The following is an 18,634-nucleotide window of genomic DNA, read 5'->3' as shown; positions in this document are numbered from 1 at the left end:
CTAATGTCAGAACCTGAAGTCTGTGTAAATACGAGGATCTAAAGGTGAACTTGTTAAAGAGTGAGAAGAATTACAAGAGAAAGCCTGCTACTCTGCCCTTGTGTAAACTAATTGAGCATTCCTTAATTCTTTGCAGTCAGGAACTTAAGGCTTCTGGGGTCACCAGGCTTGTAGTGGGTAAGAGTAAGAAATGGGCACTTGGAGACTCGGCAGTGAAGCAAGCATGGTGTTTACTCCATTGTAGGAGCAGTAGGTAAGCAGGTGTCAGATATAATCATTTCTGAAGGCAAGATGGTCTTGAGTTGGCAAAGCAGATGAGGAGACAAGCCATGTGCCTGTGGAAGTGTCTGCATTTTAGACAGAAACGGCAAGAACACATACAGTGCATGTTGGAAGACCAGCAAGGCAGCCACTGAGGTCAGCTGTAGGAAGGGGCCTATAGAAAGTCAGAGCTGAGAAGGCTCTAGCCCACCAAGGGCCCTAGAAGGTAGTCCTGCCTTCCCTTTGTTTCAGGGGCATTGTTTCAGCCTTGCTGAGCTCAAGGTGTGGAAAAACCACGGATATTCTGAATTCTGGTTAGAAGCCAGAAAGGAATACAAGTTAAGATTATAGTACAACAGTCAGGCCTGGTGGCACACACCTTTAATCACAGCACTTCAGAGGCAGAGGCTGGTGGATCTGAGTTGTAGGCCAGCCTGGTCTACATAGAAAGTTCCAGGCCAGTCAGAGGTATAGTGAGACCCTATCTAAAAAGAAAAGGGGAGAGAAAGAGAACCATAGAACATAGGTAGTAAAGGAAAAAATGTAAGCATGCTTAGAGCGTGAGCCGGCCTTAAAGGTGAATTACCCAGAACTGTGTAACAGGGTAAGAGGACAAGTCCTGTCACTTCTCCCCAGCAGTCACCCAAGTCTGGGCTACGCTAGAATCATCCTGGACAGTGGTTAGTTAATTCTGAGACAGGGTCTCATTATGTAGCCCAAACTAGCCTCAGACCTGCAGCAATCCTGCCTTGGTCTCCTGAATGTTGTCATTGTGAGTATGGCTACAAAGCTATTTAACTCAGGGACCCCAGAGAAGTGCCCAGTCATCCTACTATTTTCAAATCAGGTGATCTAGTGTACAGCCAAAATTTAAGAACCACTTGATTTTTCACTGATTCTCACCACAATCCACACGCTAGCAGGCCCAACATCAATATCTGCAATAGTTTATTTCAAAGATTTGACATTTACAAGTAGAGGCACCATGTGCCGTCTGACAGTAAGATACTGCAGGAATTGGAGTCCAGGGAGAAAGATCCCGACAATCCTTCACAGAAGATGGGCCTGCGGTGCAGGAGAGTAGCTCGGTGCTTGCCTCATTTACTGGAAAAGTTCACTGGACATAAGTTTCTGCTTCTTCCTCCATAGCTTCCAGCTCAGCAAACTGTAGGGAACAGACAGTGTCAAAAACTGCCACTGCGGGTAACACTTTAGAACAACATTCTCTTTCGACACACTATCTACCTACCATGTGTAATATTCCCAACTCAGAAGTCTTACTAGGGGCCCAGGCAACACTTTGTTATACAACATTGTTCCTTCATTGCATAAACTTTGATGTACACGCAAGTATGGAAAAGTTTGTCTCAAATATGATTAATGTGGGTGATAGGTTGAAACTCAAATTAGTAGTTTCGTGGAGTGACAGAAAAACATGGCTTACACATTAAAAACCTGTTGATCTGTTAGAGCAGCAGTTCTCAACCCGTAGATCCTGACTCCCTTGGGGGTCACATATCAGATATTTACATTACATTTCATAACACTAGCAACATTACAGTTATGAAGTAGCAATGAAATTATTTTATGGTTGGAGGTGACCACAACATGAAAGAGTCACAGCATTAGGAAGGCTGAGGACCACTGTTAGTGCTCAGCACTGTCGGAAGTGCTGAGCTGCTAGCAAGCAGGGTTTTTATAAAACACAAGGCACCTACCTAGCGGATCCCCATGACCCTAGAACTAGTGATGGCACTGGGGTGACGGTCATGAGGAAGTGACAGGGAAGAAGAGCATGTTGATAAAGCAGCCCTAAGGCCTAAATCATCAGCAGAGTCTAAGCTGGGAAGAATGGGCTTTTATTCTTGGCCGGACTCTCCCATTGTAAGGATCTCACAGTTTGACAGTTCAGTAGATAGACAACAGGTGTGAGGAAGAGCCGAAAGGAGGGTGGTTTGGAATCCATCCTTGGGCCCCTGGGAGGCCCCGGCTGTGAGTACCTTCGCCTACTCCTGGGTGCTCTCATAGAGGCTCTTGATCTGGCTCTGGAAGAATCTGGCCAGCTCCACTCGCTTGGCTTTCAGGGTTGGCGTCAAAAGCCCATTTTCTATGGAGAATGGCTCTGGGTGGACAAAGATGCTTTTGACCTGGAAGATGGGCACATGGTGACTGTTGGCATTTCATCAGCAAAGTGTCCCAGCTACTCCATGATAAACTGCGAAGTTTATTTCACCATATGAAAGTAAAGACACAGACCCATGTCCCTTTTGCAATAGGCCTTCTGTAGCCCAGGCTGACCTCAGGCTCACTGTCTAGGTGAGATTGATCTTGAACTTCTGATCCTCCTTCTCCCACCTGAACAGGTGAGGGAGGTTACTAGCATGCTCTACCACGTCAGGTTAATGCAGCACTGGAGACTGAGCCCATGCATGCTAGGCAAGCGCTCTATCAACCGGGCTACACTAGACATTGGGATAAATGGAGTAGGAAGAATGAATAACGGACAGCAAAGGAGAACAGAATACCTAACTATAAACTGCTATTTTTCAGTAAATCTAAAATAAGTTGGTTGGAAGTTAAAGGTTTGAAACCAGTATAAGTGGGAGCTCTAATAAAGCTCTAGCTGGTACTTAAGGGAGCAGCGTGACATGCGCAGTACAGACCTGTTCAAAGGACTTCAGGCCACCTTCTTTCCCAAGTTTCTGCAAATCTTGTAAAATGGCTTCCTTTACACTCTAAAACGAAAATCATCACTTACAGCATGTATGTCTGAAAAGAAGTCTAAATGCAAGGCTGAGCAAGAGCTGACTTACAATGCCTAAAAGTAAAAAGTATGTTGAACTATATCATGTACTTCGTGTTTACCAAAGGAGACAGGGAAAAGGAAAGGTAAACCCAGAGGCTAACAGTTCTGTCTATATGGCATTTTTCATTCTCTTATATTCCATTTTCTCTCTTAAGCAGCACACTACTGCTTAAAAACGAAATGGAAAATGGCATTTTGTGTTTTAAACCCTCCATTCTATTTTTCAGTCTAATAAACACTAAGTCCATCTAGGGTGCAGTTACCTGTCACAGGAGCAGAAAGAGTATCCCTCCAGAGAGGAGGCTCAGAGAATTCAGAGATGCCACAACTGGTAGGGCCTCCCCTCTGCCACAGCAGGTCATGAGGGCTCATTCAGTGTGTTCAATCATGCTTACTTGGTGAACATTTTGAGCCATGCTTACTTGGTTTTGGCACAGTTCCTCAAAGGATCCCTTCACCCCAATCTTGGCTGCAAATGAGGGAAGTGAGTCTGGGTCAGGAACCACTACTCCTACCAGGAACGACTGTGGGAAGGAACGTGGGTTATTGTGATAGGTCAGACCTTCAGACTAATCTGGTACTCAGGTTTCCTCATCATACAGTCTCCCACTCAGAACTTCACTGCGAAGATATTCTAGCCAAACTGGACCCTTCAAAGAGCAGTTGTCATTAAGCTTAAAGAATCCCTAGCCAATATGTGTTGAAACTCACCATTCCCAACCCCTATAACACCGATTTTAAGTGCAGCATATACAGGACAGTTTTGTGTCAGAGGAGCTCCTGAGAGTGGACACAAAGGGTCCCAACAAGCACAAAGTCATGTGAAATAAAAGCTACTTCTTGAAATAGTCTTAATAATCCCAACAAATTGTTTCATGGATGTTTATGATTCAGAATGTAGTTTTGTAGTAGCTGTGGTGTATTATCTGGCTGGACCCAGCTATACAAATGTCCTATGCTATGAGAACCAATATAGGCCATCTCTGAAACTGGTGTGTTACCTGTAAGCTCTCCCCATGGACAAAAACTTGCAACACTGGTCTGCTTCTGGTGTAAACATTTTCTATCTTCTCTGGAGCAATGTATTCTCCTTGTGCCAACTTGAAAATATTCTTCTTCCGGTCAATGATTTTCAGTGTTCCATTCTATATGAGGCAGACAAAGCACCTGCGTTGAAGCCTTGGTGATGGTATCAGTAGGAAGGCGGGGAAGGCACAGATATTGACCTTATTTAAAATGGTTTCTCTGGAGTTCTCTGTTTTTCTTTCTTGGCTTTGGAGAAATGAAAAGTGGCTTCCACAAAGCCTGTCTACAGTAAGCCAACCAGTAAGCCTCAGGGAAAGTCCCAGGGGCCTGCTGGGTTATGCAAATAGCTGCATCATTCAGTGAAGACATGCTGCAGCTCTCTATTTCTAATAACTTATTTCCAACTACTCCATCTAAGAACTCTGAGAATGAAGGAGTTATCTTTTACTAAAACTGCTTACTGATTCAGCTCTCCCAGCCGTGTTCACTTCCTGTTAAATCCAGGAGCAGGCTAAAACAGCTGCATGCTGCTAATCAAGCCAGCCAGTAATTGGGCTTATTAGGACTGAAGTAGGGCTGGCAGGCTCTGACCACCATCACAGGTCATTTGCTGCTTCATTTCCCTAAATTTAATTTCTCTGAGGAGCTTATCTTCTTAGGGATTTGAATTGTAGAATTGGGACAAAGGGAAAACAAAATCCACATGACCACACCATAAGTAGGGCTCTACCATGAACTAACACTGGAACGATCAATGAGTCAGACTCATCAATCCAGACAGAAAGTGATCAATAATGAACAGCCTTTTATCACCCGTGGGGGGGAGCCATACCTATTGCTTAGACTTAGAGCAGGGGACACTTGTTAAACAGAAACATATTAAACTCAATCGATAAAATATATCATGAGGACTGTGTGTTCTTGTGAGTCTTTGTAGCCAAGCATTCTGAATCTCTCTTAAATCTTGAATAATGAGCAGGAAAGGAGTTTGAAGAGGTAGTATAGCCCCATTCCCTTAACTCTTAGTAGATAAAGAAAACGTGAGGAAGGAGACCCTAGGAAATCCCCCATAGGGGCTTTAAGCAAACAGATGAGATCAACAGCAACACTGTCAATTGTTCATCAGCAAACCAAGCTATAAAACAGACTGTGTCTTCCACAGAGAGGGACTGAAGGTCATTGAGAGGCAGATATTGGCCTATGTAAACACATGGTTTGGAACTCTCATTCCTTTGTTTTGATATGTCCCCATGAATTCATTAAAAAATAAAAACTCTCCTTTGAAACTCATAATAGAAAAAAGTTGTAGGCTCAAGAAGCTGTCAAACAATAATTTCCACCTTGAGAAAAGTAGGAAGAAAAGGGTGGAAATTTGCAAAGAATACTACACTTACCCACCTCTTTCCTGGAGAAGTCACCTAATTTTTCCCTGGTTATGAGCCAGCCTTTCCATTGCAGGGAAACCATGCCAACTGTAAGGTCCAAGATGATCTAACCCTAAAGCATCCCACTTTAGGGTTGTATCTGGACACAGCATCAGTACCACTTCCTATGGTGTACACATTGTATTTGACAAATATACAAAGAAGAAAGCCTTTCAGTTGGTTCACATTCTGGGTAACATATGGTCAAAATCCTGTAAGTAGTCTGGCCTAGCTACCTTTGGCAGCTTCTAATCACATGTTAGCCAACTTCTGGGTTTTACACATCAGTCCATAAGAGAGCTAAGACTAGAACACAGATCTTAAGCTAGGGTCTTTCAATTGGTACTCTCTTCTCTTTATACTTAGAGGAAACCACATTGAAAGGTGGCTGCAGGGAAAAAGGTCTGCAGCCGCCCCAGCTAATTAAGGTCACATTCCTATTCCTCTTGCAACAAGTAGATTATTCTCCCCAGTCCCATAGCAGAGACTCCTAGAAGTTATGGAAATACCCACTGGGAGCCAGCGACCAATGTCTCCAGTGTGAAGCCAGCCATCCTTGTCCAGTGCTTCCTGTGTCTTCTCCGGGTCCTTCAGGTAGCCTTGGAACACATTGTTGCCTTTGATGCAGATCTGTGTACCAGACAGTAAAGGGGGAAGACAATAGAAATGACTGCTACTTGCACCTTATAAAACACCTGGTCCAACCAAATTCACTAGGTTTCCACTACAGTGTGAAGGCTCTTCTAGTCCCCACTGTAGGGAAATGCAGCTCACTGATAATGTATTCCTTCCTAAAAGGTGAGTCAAAGCCAAGTCAGATCACAGCTCTATGTTCCTTTTGGTTCCACTATGGTTATCTGAGTGCTGGGCATGACCTACTCACCTCGCCTTCGTTGTTTACTGAAAAGTAGTTCATGTCAGCCACGTCTTCCAGCTTTACAAAATTGCAAGCCACTGGAGTCCCAACATGGCCTAAAACATACCAGATATTCTGGGCTAAGCAACCGTAAAGCAAGGGTATTTCTAAGATGTTTATGCAATTGACTCTAAAAATGGCAATAGGACTTAAATTTGCCATTTATCACATTTATCCAGAACACCAAAATTATCTAAATCCCTAGATTATGGTTCACTTAGAAGCATTCTCCCAACCAGCAGGTGGAAAACCTACCTGCTGTCCAGTCCCCAGGTGATGTAATTGTACATCCAGCTGTGCATTCTGTTTGGCCATAAGCTTCAAACACCTGGGAAACCAAAGAAGAGCTTTGAGACTTCAGATAAAGTGTTGACTGGCCATGCCCTGTGGCCAAGGCAGGAAAACATGCTATAGCAACAAGAGCTAGAGATAATTTTGTGAAATCTTGAAGCATGCCCAGCTGCTAGTTCTTCACAACTGGGAGTTCATTACAAAGCAAAAGCATTCAGAAACAAACCAAAGTACAGAAGCCTATATGAAAAATGTGGCCTATCAAGTAGGTGGGGAATGCAAATTGTTCACTAAGTGGTAGACAGCCCAGTGGCCACTGGACAATAGAGCCTGGGCAATAGAGCACCTCTGAAGGAAATGAGAAACACAGCAGTGTGCTTCCTGAGGAAAGAGGAAAGAGCTCCAGTTTTTGTTTTTTTGTTGTTTTTTTTTTGAGCTGAGTATCGAACCCAGGGCCTTCCTTGTGCTTGGTAGGCAAGCACTCTACCACTGAGCTAAATCCCCAACCCAAGCTCCAGCTTTGATAAAGACTAAGGGTTGGCAAACTTTCTGCACAGGACAAGACTTTATTCTGTGCTTTGTGAGACATCTGGTCTCTGTCCCAACAACTTAACTCTGACAGTGTAACATAAAAGCAGCCACAGACCTTGTATAAACGAATGGGGTTAGCTGAGTTCCTGTAAATGTTCAACTATAAAGCAGGCAATGGGGGTAGTACTAGAGTTGATAACCCTCATACAGAGAAGATAATCTTGACCAAAAAAGGCTGCTGGCTCGAAGCAAGTTGATAGGCTACTGCAGTCAGAGGTGTGGTCTGCAAGTGACAGGGTTGGTAGAGATAAAGAGAGAGGCTGAGAGAAGTATTTCTGGGAAGGGGCTGGAAGCAGAACTTTCTATTAGTCTTTGGTGTAGTGGGTAGCCATCCCAGCCTTGGCCTGGAAGTTCCAACCCCCACTGAGGCTTCAGTAATGGTCACGCCCACAAGGTGGGATTGAGGGAGGAAGCTGAAGACCCAGGATCAAGAGGAGAGGTTTCTCTTGGTTCCTGGACCCTGGACGCTGGAGGTAGACCAAGCAGAGTTCTCCAGAGAACACTGCCGGAATGTGCCATACCTTTTCCAGACCCTGCAACCTATCCCTTCATTTGTAAGTTATCCCACAAAATAAACCTCCCTTTTAACTATGTGGAGTGGCCTTAATAATTTCACCAATACTTTGGGGCTGAAGGAAAAAGGTACTAAGAATGACCAAGAGGATGGCAGATTGAAAACCCCAAAGACCCATCACTGACTGGTACCAGTCTTTTGATAATGAGCACATGTACAGAGAACATTCTCTGAGGGTAAGCCTATATCTGTTTTCTATTTTGTTTGTGATACATGGCTGGCTGAATCAGCAAACTAGGCACTTGTTTGGAATGGGAGGGAAAATATGCATATCCAGATAGATGAGGCATAAATGAAAAAATATAATAAATCCATAAAACTACCAGAAAATGTGGGAACAGACAGCCTTAAGAAATCTCAGAGATTAGAATGGTTTATAGGAGCTGGAGAGATCGCTCGCTGGCTACTCTTCCAGATCTAGGCTTATTCCTAGCAGCTCAAAACCTTCCAGTCTCAGGGGATGCATCAGCCAGCCTCTGAAGGCAACAGACATGCATGTGGAAGAAGACACATATACATAATTTTTTTTAAAAAAATTTAAATGTAAGCAAAAAACAACAAAAATTCTAAAAGGAAAAAAAGGGAAGGCCTGCCTCTGCAATTAAAAAACAACAATAGAAAAACATGCATCAATTGACCTGCATATCAATTCAGTTTTTATATAACTATAAACAAGGCAAATGAAGAAGAAAACATGAACTAGGAAAACATGTCTAGCATAGCAGAGATTAATTTTAAGTATATGAAGTACTCATAGAAACAGGCAAGGGAACTAATCCCCCTTTGCCTGTTTTCTTTAAGGAACTAATAGAGTAACCCATGGAAGAAATGCAAGTGTCAGTGGGCAGAAAAGTCTGGTATTAATAAGAGAAACAGCATGAAATGAAGTATTTCATTTAGAAGCAACTAACTGACTGGAAACATCTTATCATTGTCAAGTGTGTAAGAAACGGTGTGGTGGTAATGTGTTCCCCAATATATCATGCACCCTAATAAACTTATCTGGGGTCAGAGAACAGAACAGCCACTAGACAGACATAGAGGTCAGAAAATGGTGGCACTCACACCTTTAATCATATCACTTGGGTTGCAGAGATCCATCCGGATCTCTGTGAGTTCAAAGCTACACTGGAAACAGCCAGCCGTGGTAACTCACACCTTTAATCCAAGAAGTGATGGCAGAAAGTTATATAAGGCATGAGGACCAGGAACTAGAAGCTTTTGGCCTGGTTAAGCTTTTAGGCTTTAAGCAGCAGTTCAGCTGAGATCCATTTGGATGAGAACACAGAGGTTTCTAGTCTGAGGAAACAGGATCAGCTGAGGAATTGGCAAGGTGAGGAAGCTGTGGCTGGTTATGTCTCTCTGATCTTTCAGCATTCACCCCATACCTGGCTTTGAGTTTGTTTTTATTAATAAGACCTTTTAAGATTTGTGCTATAGAATGGTACTTCAAGTATTACCCGAACATATGAAAAAGACAAGACCTGCCTGGTGATGTATATTAACATGTAATAGGCACAAGGCTGGCAAAATAGGTAAAGCCACTTATTCCCAAGCCTGAAGACTAAATTCCACCCTTGGGACTCACATGGTGAAAGAAGAGAACCAGAACTCTCAAATTGTCCTCTGACTGCCATACACGTGCTGTGGCTGTGGGCAGAAGAGTCTACCAAAATTGATTCACCATTTGAGTGCTTTCTGTAAGCTGTGGTGAAACCATCAAATGATGCTAACTCCTCTGTCTGGTAACGGGTGTGTGCTGGAGCATGAGGCAGTGGGTATTTTGGAACACTGATTCCATTTGTGTAAAGATTCCTATATTTAATGCATGAAGAAATGAGTAGTAGGGGTGGGTATTTTGTCCAAGATTTGGGGTGACCTTCTCTTTAGTACTTTTCATCTATGATTCATTTTTATTTAAATAGTGTGTGCCATTAATGTAAATGTGGAATCTTACCGGACATCCCATTGCAGCCCGGAAGAATGTCAAGACTGGAGTGGAGATGGGGGCGGCTCCAGTGATCATGAGGCGAACCTTCCCACCTAGGCCGTCCTGTTCGGTAGAAACAAAAAGAGCTGGTGAACCTCCATTCTTGGCTTCATTTTCCTCTACTGCAAAATGGGTGAAATCACATGCCAGCCATCTGACTTGGTTGGTTTATAAGCACTTACACTACAGCCTGACACTCTAGAAAATCACTTAAAATGCCATACCACCTATTAGAGTCATCACCAACAATGCCTGAGAGACCTTCCATGTATTTTTGTTTTTAAGTTCTTCAATTTGTGTCATTTATAAACCCAACGAAACAGATTAAGACAATAATACAGAGTGCTAACACCTACATAAAAACTGCTGTATGCTTTCTCACTTCTCTTTAGTGACAAAGTTGCACAAGAGTGATCTCAAAAGGTCACAGCAGCGCTAAGGAGGTGGCATAGGATAAGGAACCAGCATGAAAACCAAAGTTCACACTCAGAACTCAAATAGAGCCAGATCCTGTGGCGCACACCTGTAATGCCAATTCTCTTCTATGATGAGATGGGAAATGAACATAAGAGAATCCCCAGAAGTTATCAGGCCAAATGGTAACTTCATGTATGCAACAGTGAACACAACAGACCCTGTGGAATGTGAGGCTTGACATCTGAAGTTATTTTGTGAACTTTACACATACACCATCGCACATGCTTTCCCCACCACCAACCATGCCCAAACATACACACATGTACACACAAAGGAAGACAGGCACAAAGAAAAAGGTATGAGTAGGCATAGAAGATCTAGGATGCTCTCTAATTAGGGTCCCCCTGAAACCTGAGAGGAGAGGAGGATGCTGAATACCAGCCAGCCCTGGTGTCCATTCAGCTTACTTGGATCTTTGAAAAGACCAGCTTGTCCCAAAAACTGTCACGCCGAATGATGCCATTTTTCACTTCATTGAATTTACTGATAATAGCCAGGTTCAACAAGAACTTCTTCAAGGGTGTCTTGGCTTCATTTTGTACCTGGAGGGGATAAGGCCATTTGTTATAAGCCAAGATACTGACTTCTTGCTTCAGAAGGAAGCAGCCCATACTCATGAACTAGTTGCCCATAGAACCGTAGCCTTGCTCCAAAACAAGTGAGGTTACTACATAACACAGAGCCACAGACTGTACAGACTCCTGGTCCCTGAGAAACAAATTTTGATAACTGAGATAAACAAATCAAGAAAGATGGCCACAACCATCACTGGTTAAAAAATCAGATAGGAAATTACTCCATGATCACTCTGTGGCTTTTGACTTAGTAGCCTGGAGAAAGGTTTAGGAATCTAAGTTTTTTTTCTCCCCCTAACCCCCAGAATCTGACTTTTAAAACTTAATACCACCTTTCCTCTCCCCTGCCTCAATGACATTTTCACATCCTCCAAATATGGAGAATTACCATCTTTATAACAAATGTCCTTTAGCCACATCATACAAAATCCAACAGAAGTCCCTAGTGACATCTTTCTCCCCTCTGAGATTACACACTTGATATCACTTTCCCAGTCCATGTTATTTTCATGACCCTGCCATTGTAACTGATCTATCCCACAGGAACCTCTTTCTTTTCAAAATTAAAGCCTAAACTCTACTCCAACCTCAGGACCTTTCTATACTGAAAGTTGCACTCAATGGACATTGGAGCTCTTTCCAGTTCAAAATGTGCAGGATGCCTCCCTGGCTTGTGGGTCCTTTTACAGTCCTCAACCAGCCAAGGTGTTCATCCTTACATCCCAGCTCAGGCTGTGGTCCAGGCTGTGAGCATCTGCTCAGGCTTGTGACATCATTTAGCCACATCTACCCATCTGATTCTGAGATACACTAAATGTTGCCTAATTCATGCTACCTTTTGCCTCTCTTAACCACAGACTGCTTGCCTTTAACAATCACAGGACCAGTTCTCCTGACATCACCTGCAAAAAGCTATGACTGAAATTCATCTAATACAAATTTTCATTTCACTAAATAAGCTCCAGATTCAAGTTATGTATTATGTATTAATATTTCAAAATATTTCCTCTCAAAAATAAAAAAGTTCAATAACAGACAAAAACCATACAATGATTCCACAGTCTGATAAGGAAGAATTATTAAGAGTGAATGTGACATCATGAGGTTTGCAGGCAAATGGATGGATCTAGAAAAAAATCATCCTGAGTGAAGTAACCAAGACTCAGAAAGACAAACATGGTACGTACTCACTCATAGTAGGATACTAGATGTAAAACAAAGATGGCTAGACTGCTACACAACTCCAGGGAGGCTACCTAGAAAACAGGACCCTAGGAAAGACACAGGGATCACCCAATGACAGAGAAATGGATGAGATCTACATGAACAACCTGGATGACAGTGGGAGTAATGAAGGGCAAGGTTCAAGGGAAAGAGAGCTTGGGGAGCAGGAGATCTCAGCTGGATCAAGAACAGAAAGGGAGAAAAAGGAATAACAGACCATGATAAATGAAGACCACATGAGAAAAGGAATAGGCAGAGTGCTCGAGAGGTCCCCAGAAATCCACAATGATACATCCTCTGTAGACTTCTGGCAATGGTCGAGAGAAAGCCTGATCTGACCTAGTCTGGTGATCAGATGGCCAAACACCTAACTGTTGTGCGGAACTCTTGGAAGTGGATGCAGAGATCCTCGGCCAGGCCCCAGGTGGAGCTCCAGGAGTCCAATTGTCGAGAAAGAGGAGGGACTGTAAGAATGTGGATTGTTGAGACCAAGATTGGAAAAGCACAGGGACAAATAGCCAAACGAATGGAAGCACATGAATTATGAACCAAAAGCTGTGGAGCCCCAGCTGGAGCAGGCCCTCTGGATAAGTGAGACAATTGAATAGCTTGAACTGCTTGGGAGGCACCCAGGCAGTGGGACCCGGGCCTATCCTTAGTGCATAAGCTGGCTGTTTAGAACCTTGGGCTTATACAGGGACACTTTGCTTAGCCTGGAAGGAGGGGACTGGACCTGCCTATACTGAATCTACCAGGTTGAGCTGAATCCTCAGGGGAGTCTTTGCCCTGCAGAAGATGGGAATGGAGGGGAGGGGCTTGGGGGGAAGGTGAGGGCAGGGGTGAGGGTGGGAGGGGGGAGGACAGGGGAACCCATGACTGATGTGTAAAATTAAAACACAAATATAATAAATAAAAAATGGGAAAAAAAAGAGTGAATGCTTCCAGTGTCTACACATCATCTCTGTTCTAGAACACTGTCCATTCTTAGTACGGCTTAATTTGGCCTGTAGTAAGACTAAATATCAATATCAGAATCAGAGGTAAAGCCCGAAGCATCTGAATAATGACATTAGTTCCTTGGGATCAAGGTCTATGGAATAACATGTACTATATTACATTGCCTGGCTTCAGATCCTAGCTCTCAATAGCCAGTTGCAGAAATTAGTCAATCAAAGATTTAGGTGAAAAACTGAGCTTACAATAACTTGTATCAGAAAGCAAGGAACCCATCATAGACTACTGAGGTCATGTCAAAAGGATATATAAGAATTTAATGGGCATCAAAATGAATGACTACAATGGATGGAAAAATATAAAATATAAAGATAATATGTTTGTGATAATACAAAAAACTTCTCACTGGCTACTTTTGAGGATTTCTGGGGCATGAACTCATTATATTTATGAGAGATAAATGAAGTGGAGAATAAAATACTTATTGGGTCTTTATGGCAGAATGTCAACTAAATAATGTAAAAGCAACAAAGGAGTTAGAATTAGGAAAACCATCATTTTGCAACCTCAGTGAGCAGTACTCAGTGATGGCCGAAACTACTAAGTGACAATTTATTCTGGCCCTTTTTCCTTATTTGCTATGGCTGGGAAAAATTTTTAACATCCAAGGCTCTGTTTCCTCCTCAGCAGAGTTCTGCAAACAAACATGATTTTCTATTTTTCTTAAAAGGGTTAAATAAGTGAACATATCTGAAATGTTGACCTTGATCTGGCACCCAGCAAAATGCTAGATCACCAGCACATGCCAATCAGAGTAAGAACCTTCCAGTGTGATGGTTAAAAATTGAGGTGCTCCCCCAAGTCTGAGTGCAGTTATTCCTCAGATCAGCAATATTATCCAGACAGAGGGAGATACTATGGCTTCTCATGGTTATAGTTGTAACTTGACTTATGTCAATTCTTGTTGGGGCTGGAATAGAGGTAGAATTAATGCTTGTCAAGATACAGTCTCCCAGAGCCTCTCACTATAATCCCAACAGAACAGGGCTCATACCTTATCATAGACCCTGTTAAGGAGTCGAGGCACCGTGGGAAACACTGTGGGCTTCAAAACCTTCATGTCATCAGGTAGCAACCGGATATCTCCTTGGAAGAACCCAACTTTGCCTCCACAGGAAAATACGACAGCCTGAAACACGATGGAAGACAGGGCTCAGAGCCATGGCTCACCGTAGGTGAGGTCTATCTCCAGTGGAAGTAAGACAATAAACTAAAGTCCACAAGCATTCCCTCTGCCTATCACCTGCTTCCAACCAACACAGGTATCTCTGGGAGGACCCCCCAAGAAAGGATGGAAGCATTACTGTTGAGGTGGCAAGACAGATAACAAACTGTGACACTATGGGTCCCGCCCTCAGGCTCTACTAAGTTCAGTGTGCCATTCTAAGATACCACCCTTCATAAGAAATACTAATCTTATGGCACTAAGAAAATCTGCTGCCAGTTAAAAGGAAAAAACATACCTTCAGATAAGACCATCCCAATTTGAGAAATGCTATGTAAAGTTTTATTAGAATCAATGTGGCGTTTTGTACATTAACCAAACATAGACTGGGTCTGAGATCCTCAAGGCAGAGAGAGTGAAAAGACCTCCTTACCACAGCACCTGTGGTTTTGATACTTCTTTTATTCTCAAATTGGCTTTAAAATGGCTGGAAATTTTGGAGACCATTTCCAGAAGGGACACACACTGTGTCTGGCAATACCACCTTACACACTCAAGTGACGAGTAAAAATGCTCCGTGGGGATAGCTGGCCCTTGATCTATATCAAATGTTCCTTCCCTGGTCCCTCTGGCCACTTTTTTCTCTAACCCTAGATCCTCTCAAAATGCTAACCAATGCTGGGCATATGCCTTTAATCCCAGCACTCGGGAGGCAGAGGCAGGCGGATCTCTGTGAGTTCAAGGCCAGCCTGGTCTACAGAGTGAGATCCGGGAAAGGCGCAAAGCTACACAGAGAGACCCTGTCTTGAAAAACAAACAAACAAAAAATGCTAACCAACATAGAAGTAAAAAAGAAGACATAATGCCCGGTGAGTCACCTCAGGATTAAGAAAAGATAGACAGTATGCACCCTGTAAAGTCAGGAGCAAGTATTAACCTCCTGAGGCATGCAGAGTTACTATATGAAGGACCTCAGTAAGTCAGGGCGCTACCATGATTAGGATGTAGGATCCAATGGCATGCCTGTACTTGATTCACTAGAGAAAGGACTAGGCCTGTACTGCATCTCTGGCTTTTGAATAAACATGGGACCCACAAGTCAGAAACCTCTTTTCCTACCTGCTAGACACACAGGACACTCACCTGAACAACCCTCTCAAACATATGAGCCAAGGGAAGGTAGGATATGCTCACATCCTCAGGGGTGGGATGGAAGATAGGCTGTAGATGAGGGAGCAAGGAAACAAGAGTGGATCCATGTTACATTTCTCTTCCAACAGAGATTTTAAAACCACCATTCTCTCTCTTCTCTGAGTAAGCCTGGCTGACTGAAACCGTCTCATCTAATTGAGAGAGTGGTAGGGTAGGGGAAAAGTTGACATTTTGGCATCATCTTTAAGAGTCTTAAAATCCATAGCACATAAACACCTCCCTGTGTACTCAGTGTATCCCACAACCCGATATGTTCTGTAACCATTAATTGCTTTGAACTATATGGAATACAGGGACTTGCAGGGATCCTAAAAGACTGAGGCCTGACATGTAGTCATGAAGACCATGTTTTCCATACTTGGGTACTGCTGTGGTTCACATGCAAAAGGCCCTGTAAGCTCATGTGTTTAAACACTTGATCCTCAGATGGTACTACTGTTTCCTAAGATTGTAGATCTTTTAGGAGGTGGAGCCTCACTGCAGGAAGTAGATTACTTAGGGTCTCACTCCCTATCTACTGGTTCTTGGTCCACCAAGATATGAAGAATCCCAAATGTGCATGCCTCACAAATGAGGCTGCCTGGCAACATGCCTTCTCCCCATGCTGGACTGTAACTCCACAAACATGAAGTCAAAATCAGCCCTTCCACCCTTGAGTGTCTTCTGTTGGGTATTTTGTCACAGTAATGAGAAAAATAGTACAGATTTTTACCTATATTTTCCTCCCTCTGCTCCATCTAAATTCCATAATTACAAATCTTATAGCTGATTCACACTTTAGTGAGGGCCTCACTTTTGACTGACCACTGACCTCCAGCAATCTGAGAAAAGCAGCCATATTTGAAACAACATTTTGATGAGTTATCATAGCTCCTTTGGGGTCACCTGTAGGAAATAGGGGGCGAAGAGAAAGATCCTTAGTGTGCTAACTGGTAAGCTTTGGCTTTGAAAGAAGCTAAATTCCGTTTGGTTCTGTTCTAGAGACACAGTCCCCCTTGCTGTAGCTGTCTGTGGATACATATGCCTCTGCATAGGGGTGATCCACGGCCCTGGAAACCCTACACTTCCTGCATTATTGACCTCTTCCTCATATAGCACAGCTACAATCTCAGATGGCAATAGTCAAAAAGAAAATCACAAATAAACCCTTCTTGTGCTGTTCACATGTTTAAGACTTTATACTGAAGATCACCTTACAATGCTGTTAATAACCTTTATAAACCAGGCATATTGGAATGGACCACAATAAATACAATTAAATCTTCTACTAAATGTTGTTGAGCAAGGACACAGCCATCTGTGGAGAACCATCACTGAGTAACCCTGGCTGAATGAAACCGTCTCAGTGGTGTGTTCTATAAAGCCATTCCACTAATATGTCTAAATTGAATAGTGGAAGGCTAGAGGGAAAAGTTGACATTTTGACATCATCTTTAAGACTCCCGAAATCCATAGCAAGTGAATATAGCCATGTGTATTCAATGGACTCTATTTCTTAAGCTTCTGTTTTTCTATCTGGGAGTCCATTCATAAATGCCTCAGTATAGGCACCCAGGGACAGGGCTAGTGGCAGAGTATGCTCCAGGGACTTGAACCTTGTTTTCAGTTCCCTGGGAGCTCTGTCAAGGTCTCATGGCACTGACCTGTAGTCCCACTAGTGAAGCAGATGACACTTAGGTTTTCTGGGTTTGGAGGCTGGAGGAGAAGCACAAGGGTGTTAGTCTGCCATAAGCTCAGAGTGGACTACTGTAAAACTCAGATTCAGGAAGAACACTTACCACAGGCTTCTTGAAGTTCTCTTTGCCTAGATTCTACATGCACCGGAAATCAAGAAGAAGAAAGAGTTGTTGAGGACAGACACACTTAAGAAAACTCAGCTCTGTCTTTCCCTGTTCCCAACTTCCCAATTTCCAACCTGGATTGGGTCCATAAGCCAGTGTTGATGTATAATGGAAGCACCAGAGAAAAGTAGAAAGTTTCTCAAGAATGTTAATCTAAACAAGGCAAGCTCAAATGTCCAAACTTCTCATCATTCTCTTAGGATCTAGTCTTCTAAGACCATTATTAAATCTTTCTAGGATGATATAAATAGCTAACATGCCAGGATTTACACTATGCCAATCACTTTACTGAATAATTCACACACACTAATTCATTTAACTCTTGCCAACATGTCTGTGAGATTAGCACCATTTTAATACTTGGTTTATATAGCGAGGGAGAGATGTGCTCCTAACAGATGAAGGACTAGAATGTGAACCAGGCAACCTGCATCAGGGGCCAGATAGATAATCATCCTTGAGTTCTCTCTATCCATACATTCTCTGCTCAGAAGTGTATACAGCTAGCCAAGGAAATGTGTCCACCTCTGTCATGAGTTTTATAGTCATCTTGAAAAGATTGTTCTTCAAGCTTCTAAGTCTGATTTATGTAGTGTATGCCACCCCTGGACAACAACATCCCGTATGCTTTTGTGTAGATGCCTTGCAAGCTGCTCATAATGATAAGCTGCAAGCTGTTTGTGACTCCTACCTCAGCATCAGACAGGGATAGCACCTCAACTCCACACTTCTCTCCTCTTTTCCTGAGGTCATCATCAAAGGGGTCCATGAGGATGACTGTCTTCAGGCCTGGTGTAAGGCCCTTCTCCACATTTTCTATTAGCATTGTTGCTTTTTGGGGTGTATCACAGATGACTACGGGGATATCAGCTGAAAACAAAAACCAAGCCAGAGGTCACCAACCTACTCTGCTAAATATATGACTACTTTGCAAAGGGGGTGGGGGCAGATTTTTAAAAGTCAAACCCAGTAGGTCCCTGAATGAGATTACATCTGCAAATGAGATTTATAGAGTTCAAGCCAAAATACTCTATTAATTATGAAAAAGGAAAAGAAAAAGAAAAAAAATGAGTTTAACTGAAATACAAGCCCCACCCTTTTAATGTTGCTGACACATTTTAGTTTCTAGAACTATGCAAATCCTTTTGTTTAAGAAAACTCATTCAAACGCTTTCTGTTCTGCTGGTGTGCTTTGCAGAGCAGATAACCCATGAGGAAGCGGAGTGCAGATGGAATGTTTAATAGAC

The 18,634-nt window shown here is 42.9% G+C and overlaps 1 protein-coding gene across 1 annotated transcript in view; it reads right to left on the bottom strand.

Annotated features, from left to right (window-relative positions):
- Window positions 1-1,192: 1,192 nt before the first annotated feature.
- Acsl5 (acyl-CoA synthetase long chain family member 5) overlaps window positions 1,193-18,634 on the bottom strand; it is a 45,666-nt gene continuing 28,224 nt past the window's right edge. The window contains exons 7-22 of the mRNA XM_036189121.1: window positions 18,079-18,257; window positions 17,325-17,357; window positions 17,190-17,241; window positions 16,358-16,431; window positions 15,478-15,555; window positions 14,164-14,298; window positions 10,764-10,898; window positions 9,847-9,942; window positions 6,689-6,761; window positions 6,401-6,489; window positions 6,031-6,147; window positions 4,069-4,212; window positions 3,490-3,591; window positions 2,925-2,996; window positions 2,262-2,408; window positions 1,193-1,426 (exon numbers count right to left, since the gene is read on the bottom strand). Coding sequence (XP_036045014.1) covers window positions 2,268-2,408; window positions 2,925-2,996; window positions 3,490-3,591; window positions 4,069-4,212; window positions 6,031-6,147; window positions 6,401-6,489; window positions 6,689-6,761; window positions 9,847-9,942; window positions 10,764-10,898; window positions 14,164-14,298; window positions 15,478-15,555; window positions 16,358-16,431; window positions 17,190-17,241; window positions 17,325-17,357; window positions 18,079-18,257 — 1,520 coding nt within the window. The 3' untranslated portion in view covers window positions 1,193-1,426; window positions 2,262-2,267. The remainder of the gene's footprint in view (window positions 1,427-2,261; window positions 2,409-2,924; window positions 2,997-3,489; window positions 3,592-4,068; window positions 4,213-6,030; window positions 6,148-6,400; window positions 6,490-6,688; window positions 6,762-9,846; window positions 9,943-10,763; window positions 10,899-14,163; window positions 14,299-15,477; window positions 15,556-16,357; window positions 16,432-17,189; window positions 17,242-17,324; window positions 17,358-18,078; window positions 18,258-18,634) is intronic.

The sequence above is a fragment of the Onychomys torridus genome, chromosome 1, assembly GCF_903995425.1.
Source record: "Onychomys torridus chromosome 1, mOncTor1.1, whole genome shotgun sequence".
Lineage (NCBI taxonomy): Eukaryota > Metazoa > Chordata > Mammalia > Rodentia > Cricetidae > Onychomys > Onychomys torridus.
Note: the sequence above shows the minus strand (reverse complement) of the source record. Positions and strands in the feature narration are given on the sequence as shown.